The sequence below is a fragment of the Sciurus carolinensis genome, chromosome 11 (assembly GCF_902686445.1).
Source record: "Sciurus carolinensis chromosome 11, mSciCar1.2, whole genome shotgun sequence".
Taxonomy (NCBI): domain Eukaryota; kingdom Metazoa; phylum Chordata; class Mammalia; order Rodentia; family Sciuridae; genus Sciurus; species Sciurus carolinensis.
Window position 1 is genome coordinate 8156070 of NC_062223.1, and position 20891 is coordinate 8176960.

The 20891-nt window shown below is 45.0% G+C and overlaps 1 protein-coding gene across 1 annotated transcript in view; it reads left to right on the forward strand.

Moving 5' to 3' along the window:
* Nucleotides 1-1280: 1280 nt before the first annotated feature.
* The window catches only part of Kmt5b (lysine methyltransferase 5B), a 54278-nt gene continuing 34667 nt past the window's right edge, over nucleotides 1281-20891 (forward strand). Inside the window, 3 exon segments of the mRNA XM_047516324.1 lie at nucleotides 1281-1617; nucleotides 18637-18840; nucleotides 18843-18872. Coding sequence (XP_047372280.1) covers nucleotides 18714-18840; nucleotides 18843-18872 — 157 coding nt within the window. The 5' untranslated portion in view covers nucleotides 1281-1617; nucleotides 18637-18713.

Here is a 20891-nt window from a genome sequence, read left to right on the forward strand (position 1 = left end):
CCTCCCCATTAGCCTTGTGCCCTCAGCAGGTCACTGCACCTCAGTTTCCCATATGTAGATGGGGTAACAAGCATCATGTCTGCCCCCCAAGGCCAAGGAGGAGGGAAAATGTGGTTAAGGTGTTGTTAGCTGGATTTTAGGACAGCCTTGTGGAGGCTGCCCAGACACTCCATTGACTGGTCCTTTACAGAGTGTCCACTGTGCCGGACGCGGGATGCAGGGAAACCACAGCAGGCTGGGGTTCTTCCTGGGACTGTTTCCGCCGCTGACCCTGTCCTCCTCCTCAGGGCGGAGCCGCAACCCTTTTCCCTGTCGCTCTTTGTGCTTGTCTGTCGCAGGGGACACATATTTCCTTACCTCCCCTTTCCCTAACGCTCCAATTTACCCCTCAGGTCTCCAGTCTGCATCTATCCGCTTGCCTATGGCAACTTCAACCTGTCCCTCCTTAAGGCACGCTAATTTACTTGATGTTTGCATATTTTTCATCAAAGTACTGTCCTGACCAGTTGTCCCGAGGCCACCTAACCACTCGGTGCCTCAATTTCCCTATGTGTAAACTGGGAACCACAACACCCCCCACCTCTGGGAGTTGTTCTAAGGAGGTAAACGAGATAGTGCATCGGAGCCCGGAGAAGGGGAGCCGGTGAGGCCTGAATACATGTTACCCTCCTTATTGCTATTTTGTACCCTTTATTATCCTCCGAGATCCAAGGGGCGGGGCTTCGCTACATCCCCGGCGCGGGTGCAGGGCGCTCGGTCTCTTTCTGCGCCGCCTGAGCTCCTGCAAGACCCTAACGCCCTTCTGGTGCTCGTCGACTTCCAGGAGGGCAAGGAGTGGAAATGCCATGGTGTCGCGGAAAGACTGGTACCCATTAGGTGCTCAAGAAACGGCCGGCTGACAGCGCCGAGCGGCCCGACCAATGCCCGCTCCCTCCCCTCCTCCCGTGTTGTAATGCTCAGGCTGCCCACATGGTCTTTAAGGGTGTATCTGCTCCCAGCGACACCCATTCCCACAACAAAGAAACTCGCCTTCCCGGGGCCGCCTCCCCTCGGCGCACCGAGGCGGCGCTGCAGCGAGGAGCGTCCCCGGGCCCCCGGGCTGCCCCCCAGTCCCGGCTCGGGAGCTGTCCCTGGTAGGTGCAGGTGCGCGAGAGCCAGGGGCGGGCGCGGGGCCCCGCGGGGCGGCTCGGGCCCGGGCGCTCGCGAGCTAGGTGGCGCCCGCGGGCGCTCGGCGACGCCGCCTCCGCCGCGATTTAAAGGGCAGCGGGCGGAGGGATCCCCGTGCGCCACGCTCGTCCCGATCCCTCCGCCGCGAGGCGCAGCGACGGCAACGACGCGGCCCGTTCACTCGGAAATCGCCGCCGTGCCTCCGCCGCCCGGAGACGCCGGCGGGGAACTCGTTTCCCTCGGGCGCCCTCCGCCTCCCCGCACGGGATTCCGGCGAGGCCTCCGCGGCGGCCGTGCCGGACAGGGACGCGCACGCTCGCCGGGCCGCGGCCGGCGTGGTGTCCCTCCGCCGTCGCCGCGGACTCCTTTTCGTGTCCTTCCACCGGGCCCGGGCGGTGTCCGGGTGGCTCACCGGGGGCGGCGGCTGCGGCGCGGCTCCGGGGCTATGAGGTGAGGACAGCCGGGCACCGGAGGCGGCACCGCGCGGCGCGAGGACGCGGAGCCCCGCAGCCGACGGATGCCTTTCGGAGCCGGCGGCCGCGCGCGAGGCGGAGGTGAGGCCGGGGCGGCGGGCCCGGGACGGGGGCGGCGGGCCGGGGCCGGGGCCGGGCGCGGCGGCGGCGACGGCGACGGTGGCGGCGGGGGTTGGGGGCGGGGGCTCGGCCGCGGGACTCCTTTTTCTCCTGAGCGGAGGGAGCGGGCGGTGCTGCGTCTGCGCCGCCATCTTGGATTTTACTCTCCATTTTTCTCTGGAATTATTTTTTGGTGATTAATTTTCTGAGGGGACGGGCGAGGGCGGCCGGGCAGCGCGGGCCCGCGTCGCGGCGGCCGGGCAGCGGGGCCTCGACGCGCCCGAGCAGGAGGCGGGCCGGCCGGCGGTGAGCGGAGCGGGCGGCCGGGCGGGGGCGTGCGGGGTCGCGGCGGCCGAGCGGGCTCCGGGGCGCCGGGCCGGGGCGGCCGCGGGCGGGGCGGGCAGCGGGCGGCCTGCAGTGGTGGCCGCGGCCGGAAGGGAGCGGTAGCGGCCGCCGGGCCGCGCCGGGCCGGGCCGCGGCCGCGCGAGGGGGGCAGCCCGCCGCTCGCGATTGGGGGACTCTGCCTGCGCTCTTCGCCAATGGGCGGCCGTGCTCGGGCTCGCCCAATCTGCTCCCCGGCCGCGCTCAACTTTCGGTTGTTTTTGTTTTGGCTCGAGCCGCGCTCGAGTGTCCTCGGAGCGCGTCCTGCGTCCGGGCCGGCGGCCCCGCGCCGCTCCCTCCGCTTTGTGCGGCCCGGGCCCCCGCCCCGCGGCCCCGCGTGCCGCCGCGACCCCTCCGCGGACCCGCTGCCCGCCGGGGCTGGAGCCGCCACCCGCGGCGGCGGGGCCGGGGCTCCGGGCGCGCCCTCGGAGGCGGAATTCTCGCCCCAGGAGAAGTTCCCCGGCGCCGCGGGCGGACGCGTTGGTTGGATTGGTTGGGATTCTTCTCCCTGGACCCTTTTAGACTTCAGCCTGGCCCGCGGGCCCGGAGGCGGCTGTGGAGCATCCTCAAGGAAGTTGCCGGCTGTAATTTTTCCCCTTCAGCCTTTGATAGTTATTGAGGGCACGCCTGTAATTTTTGGTGATGAGTAGTAGAAGCATAAATCACCTCGGAGGGGAGGAGGAAGTCGTTCTGGCCCGCAGTCATCACAGATAACTCGAGCCTGTTGAAGTGCACGCTGCGGAGTTGCTCGCCAGACACGCACTCGCTGTGGCCCAGGGTTTAGCAAGCCGAATCGCAGGTGTGGCCCTGTCACTGTTGGCGCGCCCTGTAGTCCAGGGCTAAAGTGCACAAGCGCTTCACTCGGCAGTCTGGGAGCCCCAGCTCACTTTGGGGCTTTAACCTCTCAACATTCTACTTTCTGCTCCCTCTCCCAAGCTCCAGGGGCACTAGTTTCCCGCGCCTGATACCTTTTGGCCACGTCCTGCCAGGCACTCCTGTGCGCCTGTCCTACCCCAGCAGTGCACACCCACCCCTCAGAAAGGCTCCCGGAGAATCCTGCCTGCCCGTGGCTCCTTGTTCTTAAACACACGTTGAGGGGCTGACCCGCCGGGAGGATATGTGCTTCCTCTCTGTTCCCTGAGCAGTTGTTACATTGTATTCTGTTGGCTTGTTTACTTGCTCGTGCCCTCAGCATTCCTGTGAGCTTCTTGTGTTCGTTGTTATTTATCTCCTCTGCCCAAGGGACAGGTGCGAGTAGATGCTCTGTAGACCCTTGATGAATGTGATAATTTGTTAATCTCCAGGCTGACAAGTTTAATAGTTCGTATTTGGTTTTTCAAAGTATGTCCATTTGAATGTTATTTTAAAACGTCGTTGGCAGGTGGTGGCTCATACCTGTAATTCCAGATATTCGGGAAGCTGAGACAGGAGGATCACCAGTGCGAGGCCAGCCTAGGCAGTTTATCCAGACCCTGTCTCAAACCAGTAACAAAATGTATACACATATATATATGTATATACATTTTCATCTCTAGTTAAACATTGTTATTTTTTTAAAGAAACTTAAGTTTGAGAGTGGAAGGAATATTATAGATACTTCAAGAGGAGAGAAGTTCTGCTCCATTCTTTACCCATAATCTTTGAAACCTAATTCTTCCAACATAATTTTGAAGGGCCCTTCCCCTTCTCGCCCAGGTGCACTCTTGCCTGTATTTTCCTGTGCCTCTTGGACACGCTGGACTGCTTTGCTCTGTACTCTCTGTGCTTGTAGCACCAGTGGGTCATGCTAGGGAGGCAGGGTATGCTTGGAAAAGATGTGCCCTGGGTGTTTGTATTGTGCAGTGGGAAGGAGTTTGTGAGTGGGGGATGCTGCTTTGTAAATTTCCCCCTTGTACCCTATAAATCTAGGCTTTAATCTGATTCTCCTTTACATGAGTATAATTTGTGGGTTTATAGGGCCTGAGTATGTGGCTGGACTGTGTGACAAATTTGTATGTGTGACATCTGAGCAGCTCCTGGTCCGCAGGAATACCTTCCCATGACTTACAGAGCAAATCCTTTCTGATAAATCACTGTAATTCCATTATTTTGTGCTCTTGTGTACTATTGTATGAACTTTACTCACTCCCGTTCAGTAGAATACTTCTCCATGTGCTGGAGTTGGGGACTCTTCATTCCTGGGACATTCTAATAGACTTCCACAGACTCCCCACCCTCACCCTCCAGGACTCAGGGTGCTGTACCACTGAGCTCCTTTCCTGAGCTCCGATTTATTTTGAAACAGGGTCTAAATTGCTGAGTCTAGCCTCAAACTTGTGAACTTCCTGGCTCAGCCTCCTGAGTAGCTGGGATTGCAGGCATGTGCCACTCACCCTCCACAGTCTTTTTTTTTTTTTTTTTTTTTTTTAAATGTGGTGCTGAGAATCGAACCCAGTGCCTCACACGTTAGGCAAGTGCTTTGCCACTGAGCTACCACCCCCAGCCCCCTTCCACAGACTTTTAAAGGCAAGAGATCATGTGACTTTCCTCCCTTAGGTCACACTCTTGGTTACATGGTATAAAGCAAATCAGAGAAAGACCCATTGTGTTTCTGCATGGAGTGGTTGTATTTTAAGTAGACCTAGCTCTGTGCAATAGAGATTGGATTTCTAGGGAAGGTGTAACTACTCTTCAGCCTAATTTTGTATTTGAAGAAAAACTTGTTCTACTGACATGTCATGGTGTGAAAAATGATTTTGATTGCTCAGAGAAGCACAAATCAAAATGATTGTAAGATAAAACTTATCTCTAGCTTATTGATAAAAATGCACATGGTTCAGAGAATAATTTCTTTCTTGAATAGACTGTCCATCTTGAAACCTTAAAGCATTTACTTTGTGTTTGAGGCTCTTACCTTTGAAATGTGAATTAATAACCTACAGTTTTAGTGGGGGAGGTCTAAGGAATGTGCTGTACAAAGAAGGGTTCCTACTCAGGAAGTAGGAAACTTTTAATGGGGGGGAAACTTTAATAGCTTCTTTTGAATTCTTTCTGCCAATTCTGTATCCCCCCTCCAAAACAAAAACAACCTCCCCAGAAAAACTTTACAAATTCAATTTTACTTTAGTTCTTGCTATAATTTCTTTTCATCCCCATAATTTGATGTTTCCTAGAAGATCAGAAGTGTTAACAGAGCACAGGTCATGCCTGATCAATATCTAATCCTTGTTTATCTATTAGTATGATCTGAATTTCACTTTGTCCTAGTCAATGAAAGCACTTTTCACTTAAAAACATCTTGTCTTACTCAAAAGACATATTCCCAATTTTTAGTCATGCACATCTTATTTTAAATGCGTGACAGGGTTTGACTATTTTAAAGGCTTGCTATAGAGAGAATCCATCTGTACAGTAAAGACTCACCCAGTTTATTTTTGTAAATTCATGTTAACTTCCAGTGATAGCTTTTTCCCCTCTTTAGACTTTTTGTTTTTTGATGATTCCCTTGTTCAGAGTTAGAGAGGGTATATTATCATTTGTGTGTTAGGTGATGAAACCAGAAACCATTTGCATCCTATTATTAACCTTCATTATTTCTAAAATATTTTCACAGAAGGACAAAACTCACCGCTGTCCACAGTTATCTTCTAAATTAGGTTTTGCTTCACCATTTTCCTTGCATGGTGCCAAACCATGGAAGGACCACCAAATCTGTTTGGTCCCTTAGCTGTTTCTGGCCTCAGGCTGCTCGAGTTGGGGCTAGTGGGTGGGTGTCTGAGACATACATAGTCCTCTAGGGCTACATAGAGTTTCTACTATATAAATATAACTTGAGGGGTAGTTGAAGGACAGTGGCATAAAAATCAATACCTGTATTCCAGTCTCTGTTCTGTCACTGTTTGTGTAGGACATTTATAGGGCCAAGTCTCAGTTTTTTGTTTTGTTTTTTTGTTTGTTTGTTTATTTATTTATTTTTAACGTTTACATAGGGTAATGATGTTTATTTTTTTCCCTTCCCCCCACCCCTCCCACCCCTCTTTTCCCTCTATACAGTCCTTCTTTCCTTCATTCTTACCGCTCTCCTTAGCCTAACTCTAAACCTAACCCTAAACCTAATGCTAACCCCTCCCAAGCAAGTCTCAGTTTTTATAAAATGACCAAACATTAGTCTCTGGTCCCTTCCATTCTGTTACACTTCACCTTTTCACCACCCTTTTTTCTCTTAACTATTTTAGTTATATTGTGACACCCGTGTCACTGCTTTACTTGGTTCATCTCTGTGTTTCATGTCATTTTACCTCCTTTTTTGGAAGTCATTTAATTGATGGGATACTTAACGATCAGTTGAGTTTTAGAATTGAGAGACTGTTCTTAGGCCCTGTATGGATCCTACTTGCCCTTGCATCTCTGAGTTTCTGTGCATAGCACACTAAGAGAAAAATAAATAAATCTAGGGAGCATTTGCCAGTGACAAGCCTCTTTACTTAGGGGTGATACACGTGGCTCAAGTGTTGGAGTAAACCCCAGACTCCAGTTTAAATGCCAGGGTTACACTTAGCCTTAACACGTAATAGCAATTTGACATCAGGAAAACATTTCATTTCTGAGCTTTCGTCTTCTCATTTGTGGTGATAATGCCTGTCTCCCCTGAGTTGCACATGTTAGTGGGAAACATATAATTCCTAATTCTTGTGTTAGGATGCCTGTCTTTAACTTGTGTTATCTTTGTAGGACACCTGGCTGGCAGGTCACAAAGGGCAGTGGGATTGCCTCTTGGACTTTACATAAAAGGCTCTTTTGCTGAATGATCATCCTGCTTTCTATTCTGCACCCTTCTGTACTGTTCTTTAGATATTCTTTTTTTGTGTGCTTCCCTTGCATTTTGATCCCCAATCCATAGTAGTACTGCCCAATTTTACTGAAAGCAGAAGCTCTCGAGCGCCCTCTAGTGTTCTCTGACTGTGATCCGTATTCCAGCACCATGAACAGTGCCCCGTTGGCTCCCACTGGGCTCTTGGTAAATGTTTGTTGAAGTGAGTATTCCAGGTCTGCAGAATGAATGATTTTGTCTGTGTATCAAGGTGAAGTAGCCTATATCTCTTAATGATCTCTGAAGAATGATTTTAGGGAAGTGCTTATGTTGTATTATGTGGAGCAGTATATGCTTTTAACAAGAGAACCAAACAGGTCTTGGGAAGATGGAGCTCCCTCCAGTGAGACTTTAGCCATCGAGTCAGTGGAGTCTGGGACTGTAGCTGTCATGAGAAACCTCTCTTCCCCTTAAAAACAAACAAAACCAACCTTATTAGGTTTCTGGAGGGTTCAGACAAAGTCATTTGCCTCAAAATATTTGTTTGGTGGATGGAAATAGTAAGAATCTTTTTGACTCAAAAAAGGTGAACCTTTTTATGTACTTATTCTTTGGTTTATTTTCCCTAATCATCTGATCTAAAGTCTATTACTGCATTATTCTCTCAGCTAACATCCTGTTGGCTTTCCTTAGAGCTCTTAACCAGCATTTATAGGTGCATGTTTATTTGATTTTTTTTCCTCCTCCCTCACTATACTCACAACTCCGTGAAATCAGAAGCCATGTCTCTTATGTTTTAGTGTCTTTTCAAGTATGGGGCAAACTGTATTTAAAATTTTGTTTGGATCAGGCTTGTATTGCTTTCTTTATATGATGTTACGAGCATACAATCTCAACCTGGACTTGTCTTGATTTTTTTCCTAATTATTTTAGTGAAACAGGGATGATAATGGTAGTATTGTGTACGTATAAAGGACTGTGGTGTGAGTAGATGATGCAGTGCACATGACGGGATTGGTGCAGTTCTTGGATCAGAGTGAATCAGTCACGTGAAGTGGTGCTGGAACAGTCCAGCGAGGAGGTGGTCTCCCTCCACGGTGCTAGAACTACAGCATTCAGGTCCTCACATCGTGAACAGCCGTGTATCAGACATTGAACTAGGTACTAACCCACATTTCCCCAAATACTGTGGTACTGCTTTGCAAGATGATTCTCTTGTCTTTTGCTCATCTCTTTCCTTCTCTGACCCCTTCCTCTCTTCCTTTCATTTAACTGCCGATTATAAAGCTCAAGACTATTTTCTGTTCATTTGTTTCATGTATCATTGGTGGCACAGTATCCTGTCAGAAGAAGTGAATTACTTTGGGCAAGTAACTTGCTTCTGGAGCCTGTTTCTTTGTAAGTGACTTAATGTTGAAATGTGTGATGAACTGCGAAGTCCTCTTATTAATGTGAATCTTCTCATAGCCTCTACTTCTCTGAGTTTTAGCATCTTAAGACAACTTTACCTGGGTAGTACCCTTCTCCCCACATTTAGCAGGTTCACACTTGTTCCTCTTGCCTGCAAAGCTTTTTTCTTTGTTCCCTGCTCAGTAAATGACAGTCCTGCAGTCTTCCAGACTACAGCCTTGTGCCCACCAGAGATTCCCGGCTTAACTCAAAGTCCTCACCACCTATTTCTAATTTACCAAGTTTTGTCATCCTTTGTCTTAAACACCAGAGCTTTTCTCTCTTCCCACTCACTACTGCTATTGCATTTAATTTCCTGTCTTTAATCTCAGTATTTCATCAGAGAAATCAGTCTTTTTAGAGCAAAATTGAGAAATTTTTCCAACCTCTTGTCTGATAACCAGGAAAATTTACCTGCTTTACAGTGTGTGAGAATCAAATGATAGAATGAATATAGGAAATGTAGTGAATGTAACTGTTATCATAAAAGCTGGATTTATAGTAAGAAGAATTAATCTGCTTTACCAGATACACAACAAACTAAATTTTACTGTAATGAAATCTGTAGTCCCTCTGCATGTTGAAGTGTAAGTGTAATTTGGTGTGGTTTCACATTCCTTCTCAGGAGCTGTAGGAAAAGCAAAACCGATGCTCAGTTCTTAGCACTGCCTGTCCTTTTTCATTCTCATGAATATTTGTACTTTTTAAAATTAGTGAGATGGCATTTTTTTTTTCCCTGTAGGAGTTTTGGTTTGATGGGAAATGGAAAGGAAATGTCTAGTGCATCTGGCCCTCTTTCCTTTTGCCTTAATAGTTGGAAAGAGGAGGCTCATTTGGTCTGTGTGCCAAATTCAGGAGATGGCCCTTTTCATTTTACCAAGGTGGGGACTGTGAGTGAGGTTAAAAGACTTGTGCTTGGTCACACTGCTAGAAAGTACTAGATGGGATGAGAAGGACCCAGGTGCTTTCACTGCAGAGCCACATGCGAAGCCACTCTGGGCTCCCTCTGCACAGTGCACCACCTGGCAGACTCAGTCATTCCTTGAAATCCAGCCCAGAAATCACCTTCGAAGTTCCCCTCACCCTTTGCTCAGTAGAAATTGACTGTTCTTTAAGGAACTGTGGGCTAGAGGCTGTACTTACAGACATATGGCACCAGGTGGCATCTGTTTCTAGAAGAATGAGATACTGTTGGGTCTCAGAGGAAAGGGTAACAAAGAAGCATTTGGATTTTATTTATAGTTACTACAAGGTAAGCAGTGGGTCAGTAGGAAAGATGGGGAAGCAGGTGCTTTGTTCTCTGTGAGGGTTTTGTTGTTTTGTTTGTTTTGTTGAGTTTCCTTACAATCACATAACCTTTATTCTTAAAAGACCTACTGAGACTGTGGTGGACACGAATTCTTTCTTGTCTAAATCCCTCTTTGTAAAGCACACTGGACATGGACACATGAGCAATTGTGAAGCAATGCTTTTGTAATGAGGCAGTTAGGAATTTGTTAAATGTCTGACTTCAGATCACCAGGTAGAAATTGCAAATGTCTGATTATAAATTTACCAGTTGGTGGATGTTGCTATTCAAAATGTTTTACTAGATGAAAAACTTTTAGCTTAATAGCTGTTGTTATAACTTTGTAAATAGACATGTTCAATCTTAAAGCTTCTAAGGAAGATCTTGGCTATCTGGCTTAGCATGGGACATGAGTGATTAGATGTGCAACTGGAAAACCACCTTTATTTTCAGAATGCATATAAGCCTGTAACTGTGTTTCATTCCTGCAGTTGAAGGGGAAAAAAATAACTTTTTAAAGTAGTCTTAAGTACCCTTTTTTTCCCCCTTTTTTTGGGGGGGGGATACTAGGAATTGAACTCAGGGTCACTTAACCACTGAGCCACATCCCCAGCCCTTTTTGTATTTTATTTAGACACAGGGTCTCGCTGAGTTGCTGAGGCTGGCATGGAACTCAGAATCCTCGTGCCTCAGCCTGCCAGGCTGCTGGGATTACAGACATGTGCCACCATGCCTGGCTTAAATACGTACTTAAAAAAGTACGTTGAACCTTTTTTCATGTGTTTGTTAGAATTTTATGTATTTTCAGTGTCTGCTAGTGAAAAACATTTCTACTTTGGTTTACTTTTTCATGGTCTCTATTAGTTTCCTGTGGCTGCCGTAACAAATTGCCACATGCTTGATGGCTTAAAACCCTAAATTCAACATCAGTTTCACAGAACCCACAGCTTGTATGACAGGGCTGTGCTCTAGAAGAGCATCTGCTCTTTGGCTCTTGGAGGGTCTGGTGGCAGTAGCACTCCTTCCCTTGTGGCCACATCACTCTAGTCTCTGCCTCTCTTGTATGGGGCCTCCCTGTGCCTCTTTCTTACAAAGGCAGGATAATCTCCATCAACAGAATCCTTAATGACATCTTGTAAGACCCTTTTCCTTACATGGTAATATTCACAGGTTCCAGGGATTGGGACCTGATAGATTCGGGGGCCATTTTCAGCCTACTGCAGTCCCCTTTAGAGTAATAGCTAGACCAGTTTGCCATGATCAGTGGTTTAAAAGACTCTAGCCAGGGGCTGGGGAGATAGCTCAGTCGGCAGAGTGCTTGCCCTGGTTTGATCCCCAGCACCCCCTGCCCCCCCCCCCCCAAAAAAAAAGACTCTAGCCGCCATTTGATCCCAAGAGAGCCCCCTTCCCTTGGTGGGCCAGATGAGAGCATTACCACCTGAGGATGCTTGGGGGAGCTGTTGGATTGACCAAAGCAAAGTGCTTCTGAGCTTCACCCTGCAAAAGCTAGAGAAGGAAAGCAGGAATGACAACCTAATAATAACACACCACTTGTCATCATTTCACAAGTATGGAGAGACCTGCTCTTTGCTGCTGAGTTGGTGGTGCCAGATGCCGGGTTAGCATGTGGCTAGGTTGGCAGCTCCAGTGTTGCAGTGACAGCTCTAACTTGGGTAGAGGCGTAATTGTGAATCTGAGAGAAACAGAAATCTCCTTTCCACCAGCAGCACTAGTTAACTACTCTGGCACGTGTCTAGCTTTTTCAGGTGAGGTTTCTGACAGCTATTCATAGGAGCAAATTTTAAGGTTGCTGTCCTGAATGTGAATTCATGACAGCTTTCTAACAGATTGGCAACTGAACAATTGCCCTGTCAAACCTTATTAGACTCTTATGATGGGATATTGATCAGAAATGTCTCTGATATCTTTGCAGGTCTTCTCATATTGACCTAATCATTAGAATTATTACTTGAGGATTCTGTAGAACTTTGGGTATATGGTGATTGCAGATGGGCTTGGAATAGTGGTTGGTAAAGACTAATTTGCAATTCTTTGATGTAGAATTCTTTTGTAATTTTAGATGTAGGGGAAAGATCTAGTGACTAACTGGATATGGAGCAGTTAGGTTTGAGATTTGAAAGAGGGTGTGATGTAGCTAGGTGTGGTGGTGCACACGTGTCATCCCAGTGACTTGGGAGGCTAAGGAGGAGGATTGCAAGTTTGAGGCTAGTATCAACAACTTAGTGAGGCCCTAATCAACTTAAGAGACCCTGTCTCAAAATAAAAAATAAAAGGGCTGGGGATGTGGCTCAGTGGCTAAGTTCCCTTGGGTTCAGTCCCTAGTACCAAAAAAATGGAAAGTGTGATGCGAATGGTCCTGTGGTGTGGGAGGCCTGGGTACTAGGTGCGAGTGCTTGGAAAGCATACCTTAGCTAGTCCACGCTCCAGTGGGAAGGTAGGCGTTATCAGATAACAACACAGGATGCAAGTACAGTGGTGGTGAGTTTGGGAGCCCTGTGGCAAGGATGCTTATGAGGTGGGGAAGTGGGACTGGGCGGGGACTGAAGGGTGGGGGGCTGTCAGCCTCCTTGCCTTTCCGCAATATATATACAATTATTATTACAAAAGTGATGCGTGTTCATTTTGAAAAGTTGAACGTGTTCCAGGTAAAAAATGACTTCTAATCATCCTCCAGGGATAACACTTAACTCTGTTTTCTTACCAGGTTATAGCCAAATCACTTGAAAAACATTTTGTTTTTCTGAATAAAATTTTCAAAAATCTTCTAATAGGTTAAAGCCCGCTTTTTAAAAACGTGTGTTAACTTTTCAGTTTCAGCCACTGGGGATTTGTTTCCCTGCGTCTGAATACTCTTAAGATAAACTTATTTTCAGACAAATTCAACATGTTAAACTGCTTAGAGATTTCTTGGTAATGTCACAGGAATTATGTTAACTTTTTTATAGTTCTTCAGAATCAGTTTTCTATTTTTTATGACAGATTTTTTTAAAGTCCAGATTTGTGTAAGGACATTAAGCAAAATATCTCCTGTCTTTAAATGAAAAAAAGGATTGAACCAGGGTTATCAAATTGGGGACGAGCTAAATCAAAAATTACTAAACAACTTCTAGTTCAGTAAAGGGACAGTTGAGGGGCTGTCACTGCCTGCCATGAAGCAGGCGCTTGGTGGGAACCAAGCACATTTCCTAGAGCATTGCTTTCTTCTGAAATTTGTTAAAAAGTATCAAGGCTTTTGTTTTTTGTTTTGCTTTCTAATTATAAATAAATACATTCACTATAGGCATTAGGGTTGGCAATGTGGGGGTGGGTATTGAGGGAGTATTGGGCTTCATACCCATTGGGAAAGTGCACCACCACCAAGCCACATCCCCCAGCCGTTAAATAAAAAGTTTTTTAAAGTTATCCCATCCCCCAAAATGACCATTGTGTTGCCATTGGTAGTGATCCCCGTGTACCCTGGTAGTGAGGGGTGGGGTACTTTTAGCTTAGTGGTATTATGGTATACATATGAGTTAGCTTTTTCTTTAATTCTTTGCATACAATTCTTAATTTTAGCAGCTTGCTTGCTTTTCTTTGCAGTGCTAGGATGGAATCCAGGGTCTTTCAGGTGATAGGCAAGTGCCTATCCTTAACCCATTTTAGCAGTTTTTAATGTTTCATATTGTTCCTAAATTGTCTCAGTTTTATTTTTGTTAGTAGAGTCTTAAACATGTGCTTCTTCCCTTACTTGTTGATCCAGTGGAACCGTGGAGGGTGCAGTTTTTTGCTCAGGAATGGTGCTGTCCATCTGGGACCTTAGTTACAATTACATTTCCTTAGCTGGAACCTAGGACCTCACTCATGCTTGGCAGGTACTCCACCGCTTAACCACACCCCAGCAGCCCTGGTTATGCCATTTTTGTGAAAGCTTACAAAAATAGAGGGAATTCTACCCCACTTTCACAATCGGATGATCCATATCATTCCAAATCAGAGAATTAACTATTAAAAAAATTTACTCAGATCCAAGAAGCTGGAGGCATGGTGTTCTCAAAATATTTAACCAATTTCCATTGCCTGTCCTCTCCCATGCTGAGTTAATTTACATTTTCTGGCATGTGAAACTTTTTTTTTTTTTTTGCTATTCCTTTTTTTCCCCTCTGCCATCTATTTCTTGAGCAGAATTTCCCCTGTCTTCCTCAGCATGTGTGTTGAGCTGTCATATCCATTTTAGAAGTTCTCTATCATTTCTGAGCAGTGGCCCATCCTGTCCAGTTTATACTCATAAGAGAAAGAGGTACTTGCCTTCTGGGAATAAGCAGGCTTTGCCTGTGTGGTCACTCCCTGCTTGGGGCACCTTCCCTGGTTTGGTTCCCCTCTTTTTTTTGGCTGTTACCTTCTTCCCGGTGTCCTGTACTTTCTTCTCTCCACGACCTCATTAGCAGACCCCCTCAGTTCTTGGTTTCTTTCATGCCTACTCACTCCTAGGTGATTTGGTCTGGTCCAGTGGCTTAGAACACCATCAACACTCTCACTCTAGATTTCTCTCTGTAGCCTGGACCTGTACTCCAGGCCCTCGGTCCATGCCTGTGCCACTGGTGTCTCTAATGGGCGTCTCAGAAAAGACCAGAGCCAAACTCCTGCACCCAGATCCCTGCCGAAACCCAGCCTTCCTATAGTCTTTGTCACCACCTGAGTATTATTAGACCAGTCTTGCTTTTGGAGGCACGTTTGAGTCCTGTTTGTCTCATCCCACCCAACATTCAATCTGTAAGTGTCAATAAAACTTTGAGAAAAGACTTCAACCTCTTCTTGCCACCTATGCTGCAGGCCACTAGTTCTCTGATTTATTGCAGTGCTCTCTCAGCTGGTCTCCCTGCTTTCTCTTGTTACTAGAGATTATTACAATATTCATTTTGTGGCCTCTTCACATGGCAAGCTGCCAGCATGATCCTTTAAAAGACTGACTTGGATCCTCTGCTTTCCATGCCACTGGGAGGTAAATGACTTCTGAAACCCTATTTCATGTTCTTCTGGAAGCCTCTGTGGCCTGCTCTGTGCCTCTGCCCACTCTAATCTGTTCCAGTCACCCAGCTTCTGTTCTGTTCTTCAGACATACCATGGGCATTTCTGCCTCCGGTTTCATGCTTCCCTTCCCTGGACCTTGCATGCTTTCCCAGGTGGCTGCCAACTTCCCCTGGCTTCCCTCAGCTCTCTGCCATCACCCCCTGCCACCATAAACTGCTATATCTTACCCAAGGTGCTGATATTTACTTGTTAACTTATTATTTATTGATATTATTTATTAAGTTACTTATTTCCTAGCACTTTGTTCCACTAACCTGCATAAGCACAGATGAGGGCAGAAAACCTTGTTTGTTCTTTGTTCTTTGTTGAGTCTTCAGTGTCCCCAAATCTAGATATAGAAGTCTAATAATTTTCCTGACATTTTTACATTGGGAAATTAGAACTAAGAAAGAGTATAGTTATGCGCTTAAGAAGTGACCATTACTTCTTTCTTAAATTTCTGTTTTCTGCCAGTTTGGGGATAAAATTGAAGTAATTTTTACTTCTAAATATAGTCAGCGGCTAATCAGTTCAAACCAAGACTGGACCTGTACTCCACTGGGGGGTATTTCCATGTGAGCCTTCTTGGGTTCTGTGGCAGAGACTACTGCACTGGTATATGTTGGGAGGGGCCTCTGGGCTTTCTGTCTACCAGTGTCTTCAACTTCTGCTTGCCCTTATGTCCACCACTTTCAACCTGCGCTTGCTTTTGTGGTACTAGAGAAAAGATCATGTCACAAGAACAGAGTCCACACTTGGTAGAACAAACAATATTTTGATAATTAGTAGAGTAAAAATTTATGAATAGCCCTGAACTTACTGTAGCTTTATTAGAACTGCCTTACTGATCTCTGTTGTCTAGTGGTTATGTGGAAAGTACAGGCATCTCTGCGAGGCCATGTGTGGGTGTATGCAGTGTGCCTTGTGTGTGGAATTCATCCTTACTGTGATCCACAGAAGAGCTTATCACACTATGGGACCTTCAGTTCAAACAATAATGATCACAATGTGATTGAGACCCAAGTCACAGTTGTTAACAATGTGGATCATTAACCTACGTTTAGTCAGAATAATGTATAAAATGGCATGGGTCTCAGTATGTTCTATGAACTGGGCTGAAATGTGTACTGCTGAAATTGTTGTTGAACTTTTCATAATTCTCAGAAAAAATAGGTTGATAGATATAATTTCTTTAATAAAATTTCTGTTCCATAATTTGTCTTAAAATTTGCCATGTGATCTTCACCCTGATAGATGATAAAATGACTGTAAATGTAATTCTCACACTGCTTTACCTGGAGGTGGTACCCAGGTGGGCCTCCTCCCCAGATTTTCTGCTTTGTACCTGCTGTATGGGAATCTTGGTTGAAACCTTAAGGATTCTCCATAGAGAGATGGCTTGCTATCTCTTGTGTTTCTTAATTCTATCTACAGTTTCTCTCTTCTGGTCCCTATAGATATCCTTTAGGTCTTACTGAGGAAAATTAGAACTCCTAAGAGTCTTAAAAAACAACATTCTTCAAGACTGGGGATGGGGCTCAGTGGTAGAGTGCTTGCCAAGTATGTGTGAGGCACTGGGTTTGCTTCTCAGCACCACATATAAATAAAGTCCATTGAAAATTTTAAAAATATATTTTAAAAAACCCCACATGGTTCCGTCATATAAATTGTATGTTATATGGGATGTTTTAGGAATGGATTCCCTAAATGACAAAAGCTCTTTACCTTTTCCTCCTGGGTCTTTTTCTCTGGACATATAAAAGTAGGGACTGATACTGAATGCAGAGTGGCAGAGGGTAGGGAGGTTGCTGGTGGTGGCTGTGAGTCCTGCCATGTCTGTACCTGTGCAGGATCTTCTTTTTCTGTCCCTAGCACCATAGGCATCTTGAAAAAGGAGATTTAAAGAGGTTAGGCAGTACCTTTAATTACAGTTTTTTGTGACCTGGTTTAGAACAGAGCCTCATTTATTCTTTCATCAGTTGATTCCTCTGATCTACTCTGTTATGCTAGGTACTGGGGTCAGAAATAAGAAAAATGGATTCTTGACCTTAGGAACTCTCAAGTCAATTACGGAAAGCACATTGTTAGTTACAGTGACCTAAAGCCTTTCACCTGTATTAGGGATGTGCAGCTGTGTTTGGCAGTGAAGGTCAAGGAAGATCTCATAGAGGTCCTAAACACTAAACTGGGGCATGTCTGAATTAGCCAGACATAAAGATGGGTCATAGTAGTCTCGGCAGAGAGAGAAGAAAGGTGCGAGAGGGCCATGGTGCATTGTTTTGTTTTTCAGCCTTCCCGTGTCTAGATGCTTCACAAGTACACTGCTGTGCAGGGAAGTGTGGGGCACACTGGTAATCCCAGCTACTCAAGAGAGTGAGGCAGAAGAATTGCAAGTTCAAGGCCAGCCAGGGCAATTTAGCAGGACCCTGTTTCAAATGGAAAAAGAAAAAACAAAAAACAGGACTAAGGATGCGGCTCAGTGATGGAGCACTTGCCTAACAGCATATACAAGGAAGCCTTTGGTTTAATCCCCAGTACTGCCAAAGAAAGAAGTCTACTATTGACTTCTGTGCCTTTTTTCCTAAGTATAAATGTGTATAGGGTATTTGGTCATCAATAAGAGGTCTTGATAGGTTTGATGAATTTAGTATTTGAATAAGCTTTAGCTTATATCTGTTGTAGTTTTACTTGCCCTTTCCTGTAATTTAAACAGCAGTATTTCTTTGCATTTAAGGAAGTCTACAAGAAGAATCAAAAAACAGGCACAATAAAAGTTGAATAGTAATGAAATTTAACACGAAAAAGGAACAAGAAGAAAAATACATTTTAGAGAACAGCTGTAAAACTCCTCAACATCATTGAGACATTTTACCTTTCACTTGAGCATGGTCACACACACATTCTAATCTACTGTGAGTTCAGATTTCTGAGGTCAAGTAAAAACTGGGTGATTCATGTGTTTGTGTTGGGTATCATTAAAGGCATGTCCAGGTATGCATTCTGGGAGTACTTGAAAATGGTTTGTCCTGGGGCCAGGAGAATAGCTAGTGGTAGAGTGTGTGCTTATCAACGTGGAAGACTCTGGGTTCAGTCCCAGCACTTTTTAAAAAAATGTATTATTTATACTTTCTTTATGTTCTGTAAAGCAAACTGCCCTTGTTGGTGTAGTCAAGAGGTCCTTGGGTGAAAGCACCAGGTTCTACTCATGTTTCCACTGCAGGCAGATTGAAATGTGGCCCTGGTTTCATCTATATGTGGAGTGTGCTAGTGATCACAAAATCCCTTTAGACCTTAGGCTCTAAAGTTGTATATTCTTGCACTTTGATATCTTTAGGGCCTTTTCAGTGTGACTTAGACTAAAGCATAATTCCATAATGAAGTGATAGAAAGGGCATCCTTTTTCTTATTCCATTAGCAATAACGGTAGTCCATTCACCATGGTGGACAGAAGGTTCACATAGGTGCCTTTTCCTAGGACTTTCCTTGGACAAAGAACATGATTTCTTGGAGTTTACCCAGCGCAGAGAGCTTCACCAAAACCTGTCATTTGAGTGAATTATGGAGCTATTCCTAGATGTCAGCAAAATAAGGAGCAAAGATGTTCTTATTGATAGTTAACTGAAAGGAGAATACTTATTGAGCACCTACTGTTTGCCAGTCACTCTTTTAAGCACAAGGAATGAACAAGTCAGAAGGATCCCTTCTGTCTTAGGTAGTTTACATTGTGACTAGAGTCTGGGGATACTCTAGTCCTGAACCTGACATGGTATGTATGGTTCGGGGAGCTTATTAGTCTTTAAGAGTGAAAGCATTATTACTAAATTAATTTCAATCATGTGTGTCTTTCTTGGGGTGGGTTAGCATACTTTTTCATGTATTTACCTCCCTGTATTGTTTTGTTTTTCATGTTTTGCTTCTGGTAGGACGAGAACATTGAAATCATTCTCTAAGCTATTAAAAGAGAGTGACTAAATGCACCTGGGTCAGGCTGTCTGTGGGTATGAAGTGGTTGGGAGAATCCAAGAACATGGTGATGAATGGCAGGAGAAATGGAGGCAAGTTGTCTAATGACCATCAGCAGCATCAATCAAAATTACAGCACACGGGCAAGGACACCTTGAAGACTGGCAAAACGCAGTTGAGAGGAGATCAAGCAGATGTATGTACGCACTTAAAACTATTATTATTTCGATAGTAATTCTTTCCAGTTTGTAATGTGTATTGCTTTCTTTTGTTATAAAAACAACTTCGTAGGGCTAGGGTTGTAGCTCAGTGGTAGAGATATTGCCCAGAATGCACAAGACCCTTATAAAAGAAAATTTCATATATCCTCATAGTTACCAGTATAGTTTTTTTTATTCTCAAGGCTTTTAGCAGTTTTTTATTCTTACCAAACAATATGTAAAACTTAAGTTTAATGCTGTATATAATCTTAATCAGTGTTTTCTGTCTATAACTCTATATTTTGTAGAATTTATACCTGAATAGTTGGTCTCTTCTTTTTTTTCTTTTTTTTCCCCCTTAGTACCAGGGATTGAACCCAGGGGCACCTAACCACTGAGCCATATCCCTAGCCCTTTTTATTTTTATTCTGAAATAGGGTCTCCCTACGTTGCTGAGGGCCTCATTAAGTTGCTGAGGCTGGCTTTGAACTTGTGATTTCCTGCCTCAACCCTCCTGAGTTACTGGTATCATAGACATGCACCACTGCCCAGCAATTGATCTGTTCTATAAAATTTTTTGACATACCACTGCGAATTTCTTGTAACTTCAAGGTATATATTTTATGTCCAATACAAGTATAAATACTTTTTTCCATAAATGTTTCACAGAGTGATATGAATACCAAAGTCAAATCTAATTTAAATGATGCATAGAATGGAGGACAAGTAGAATTGCCTGTTTAACAGCTCATAGGTCACAACTCTTCTGATTTGTACAGGGGGAACTATGGGTCCTGACAGTGGCACATGCTGCCAAGTTGCTTTATCCCCCCTTTCCCCTCACCACCACTTTCTTGGTGGAACAAGGGCTACTCTGAGAGTGTAAGTTGTATGTTTTTGTAGTTCTTCTCAGGGTAGTAAGGTGCTGGAGGTTGAGTGTAAACCAAGTGGGTGTTAAATGAAGGTTGTTCAAAGCATGTGTGTGCCCATCTTAAGGACAACTTTTTTAGTTTTTGCTTTTCCTAACATCAAACTATTTACTATTGAATATCCTCAATTTGTGTCAGGATTGGCCATTTCCCAGTGATTTGGATTAACCTTGTGTTTTCTGTAGTGTCAAATCTATAGTGTCAACTAGATTCACCAGTTTCAAGTTGTTTCCTTCTGTTCACCTTCAGGGGGGTATGCTATTTATTGTGCCCAGGCTGCTGTCTCCCTTTCTTTCAATATCAGATCAAGTCAGTGTTTCCTAGAAAACCAGACATGATTCCTGCTTGGGATAAGAATCGGAGAAAGTCCAAGACTTTATGGGCTTTCTTTTACATATACACCAGCTCACCCCTAAGGCTGCTGCCAGCATAAACCTTGACCCTGTCTCGCCTTTTAGCATTTAGTAGGGAACCTAAAACCTTGAGAAATGTAGTGAGTGACCTTACCATGGGATTGGTTGTGGGTCTGTAAATAAGCATCTCTGAAGTGAGTTAACAAATTACTCTTGGCTGCTTTTTGTGCATCATAGTGCCAAAAAGGTTTTAATTCATTGTCATAAATACAGAAGAATTTAGGAAATGATCATTACATGAATTACACTTTGCTAAGAGTAGATTAGAGGTTGGGAAAGCACATAGTATGGAGCTGGCATCTCACATTGACTGTTTTGGGCAAGAATGTTGCAGAAAGAAAGCCAGTGATGGAGAGAAACGGGAGAGAACACAAAGTAGCGCCTCATCTTGGATAAAATGCAGCAACTTCACCTAAATCATACCCCCAAAGGGCATGAAACAAAGCTGACAAAATCGAGGGGGGAATGGGCAACTCAGCAATAATTTGGATATTCCAATACTACACTTTCAGTAATTGAATGGAACAAGCAGGCAGAACATCAGCAAGAAAAGAGTGTACTTAACAACACAAGCCAATAGACCTATCTGACATTCTAACATTCCATTCAACAACAGCAGAATATGCCTTATTCTGGAGTAGCATGAAGTGTTCTCCAGGATGCACCATGTGTT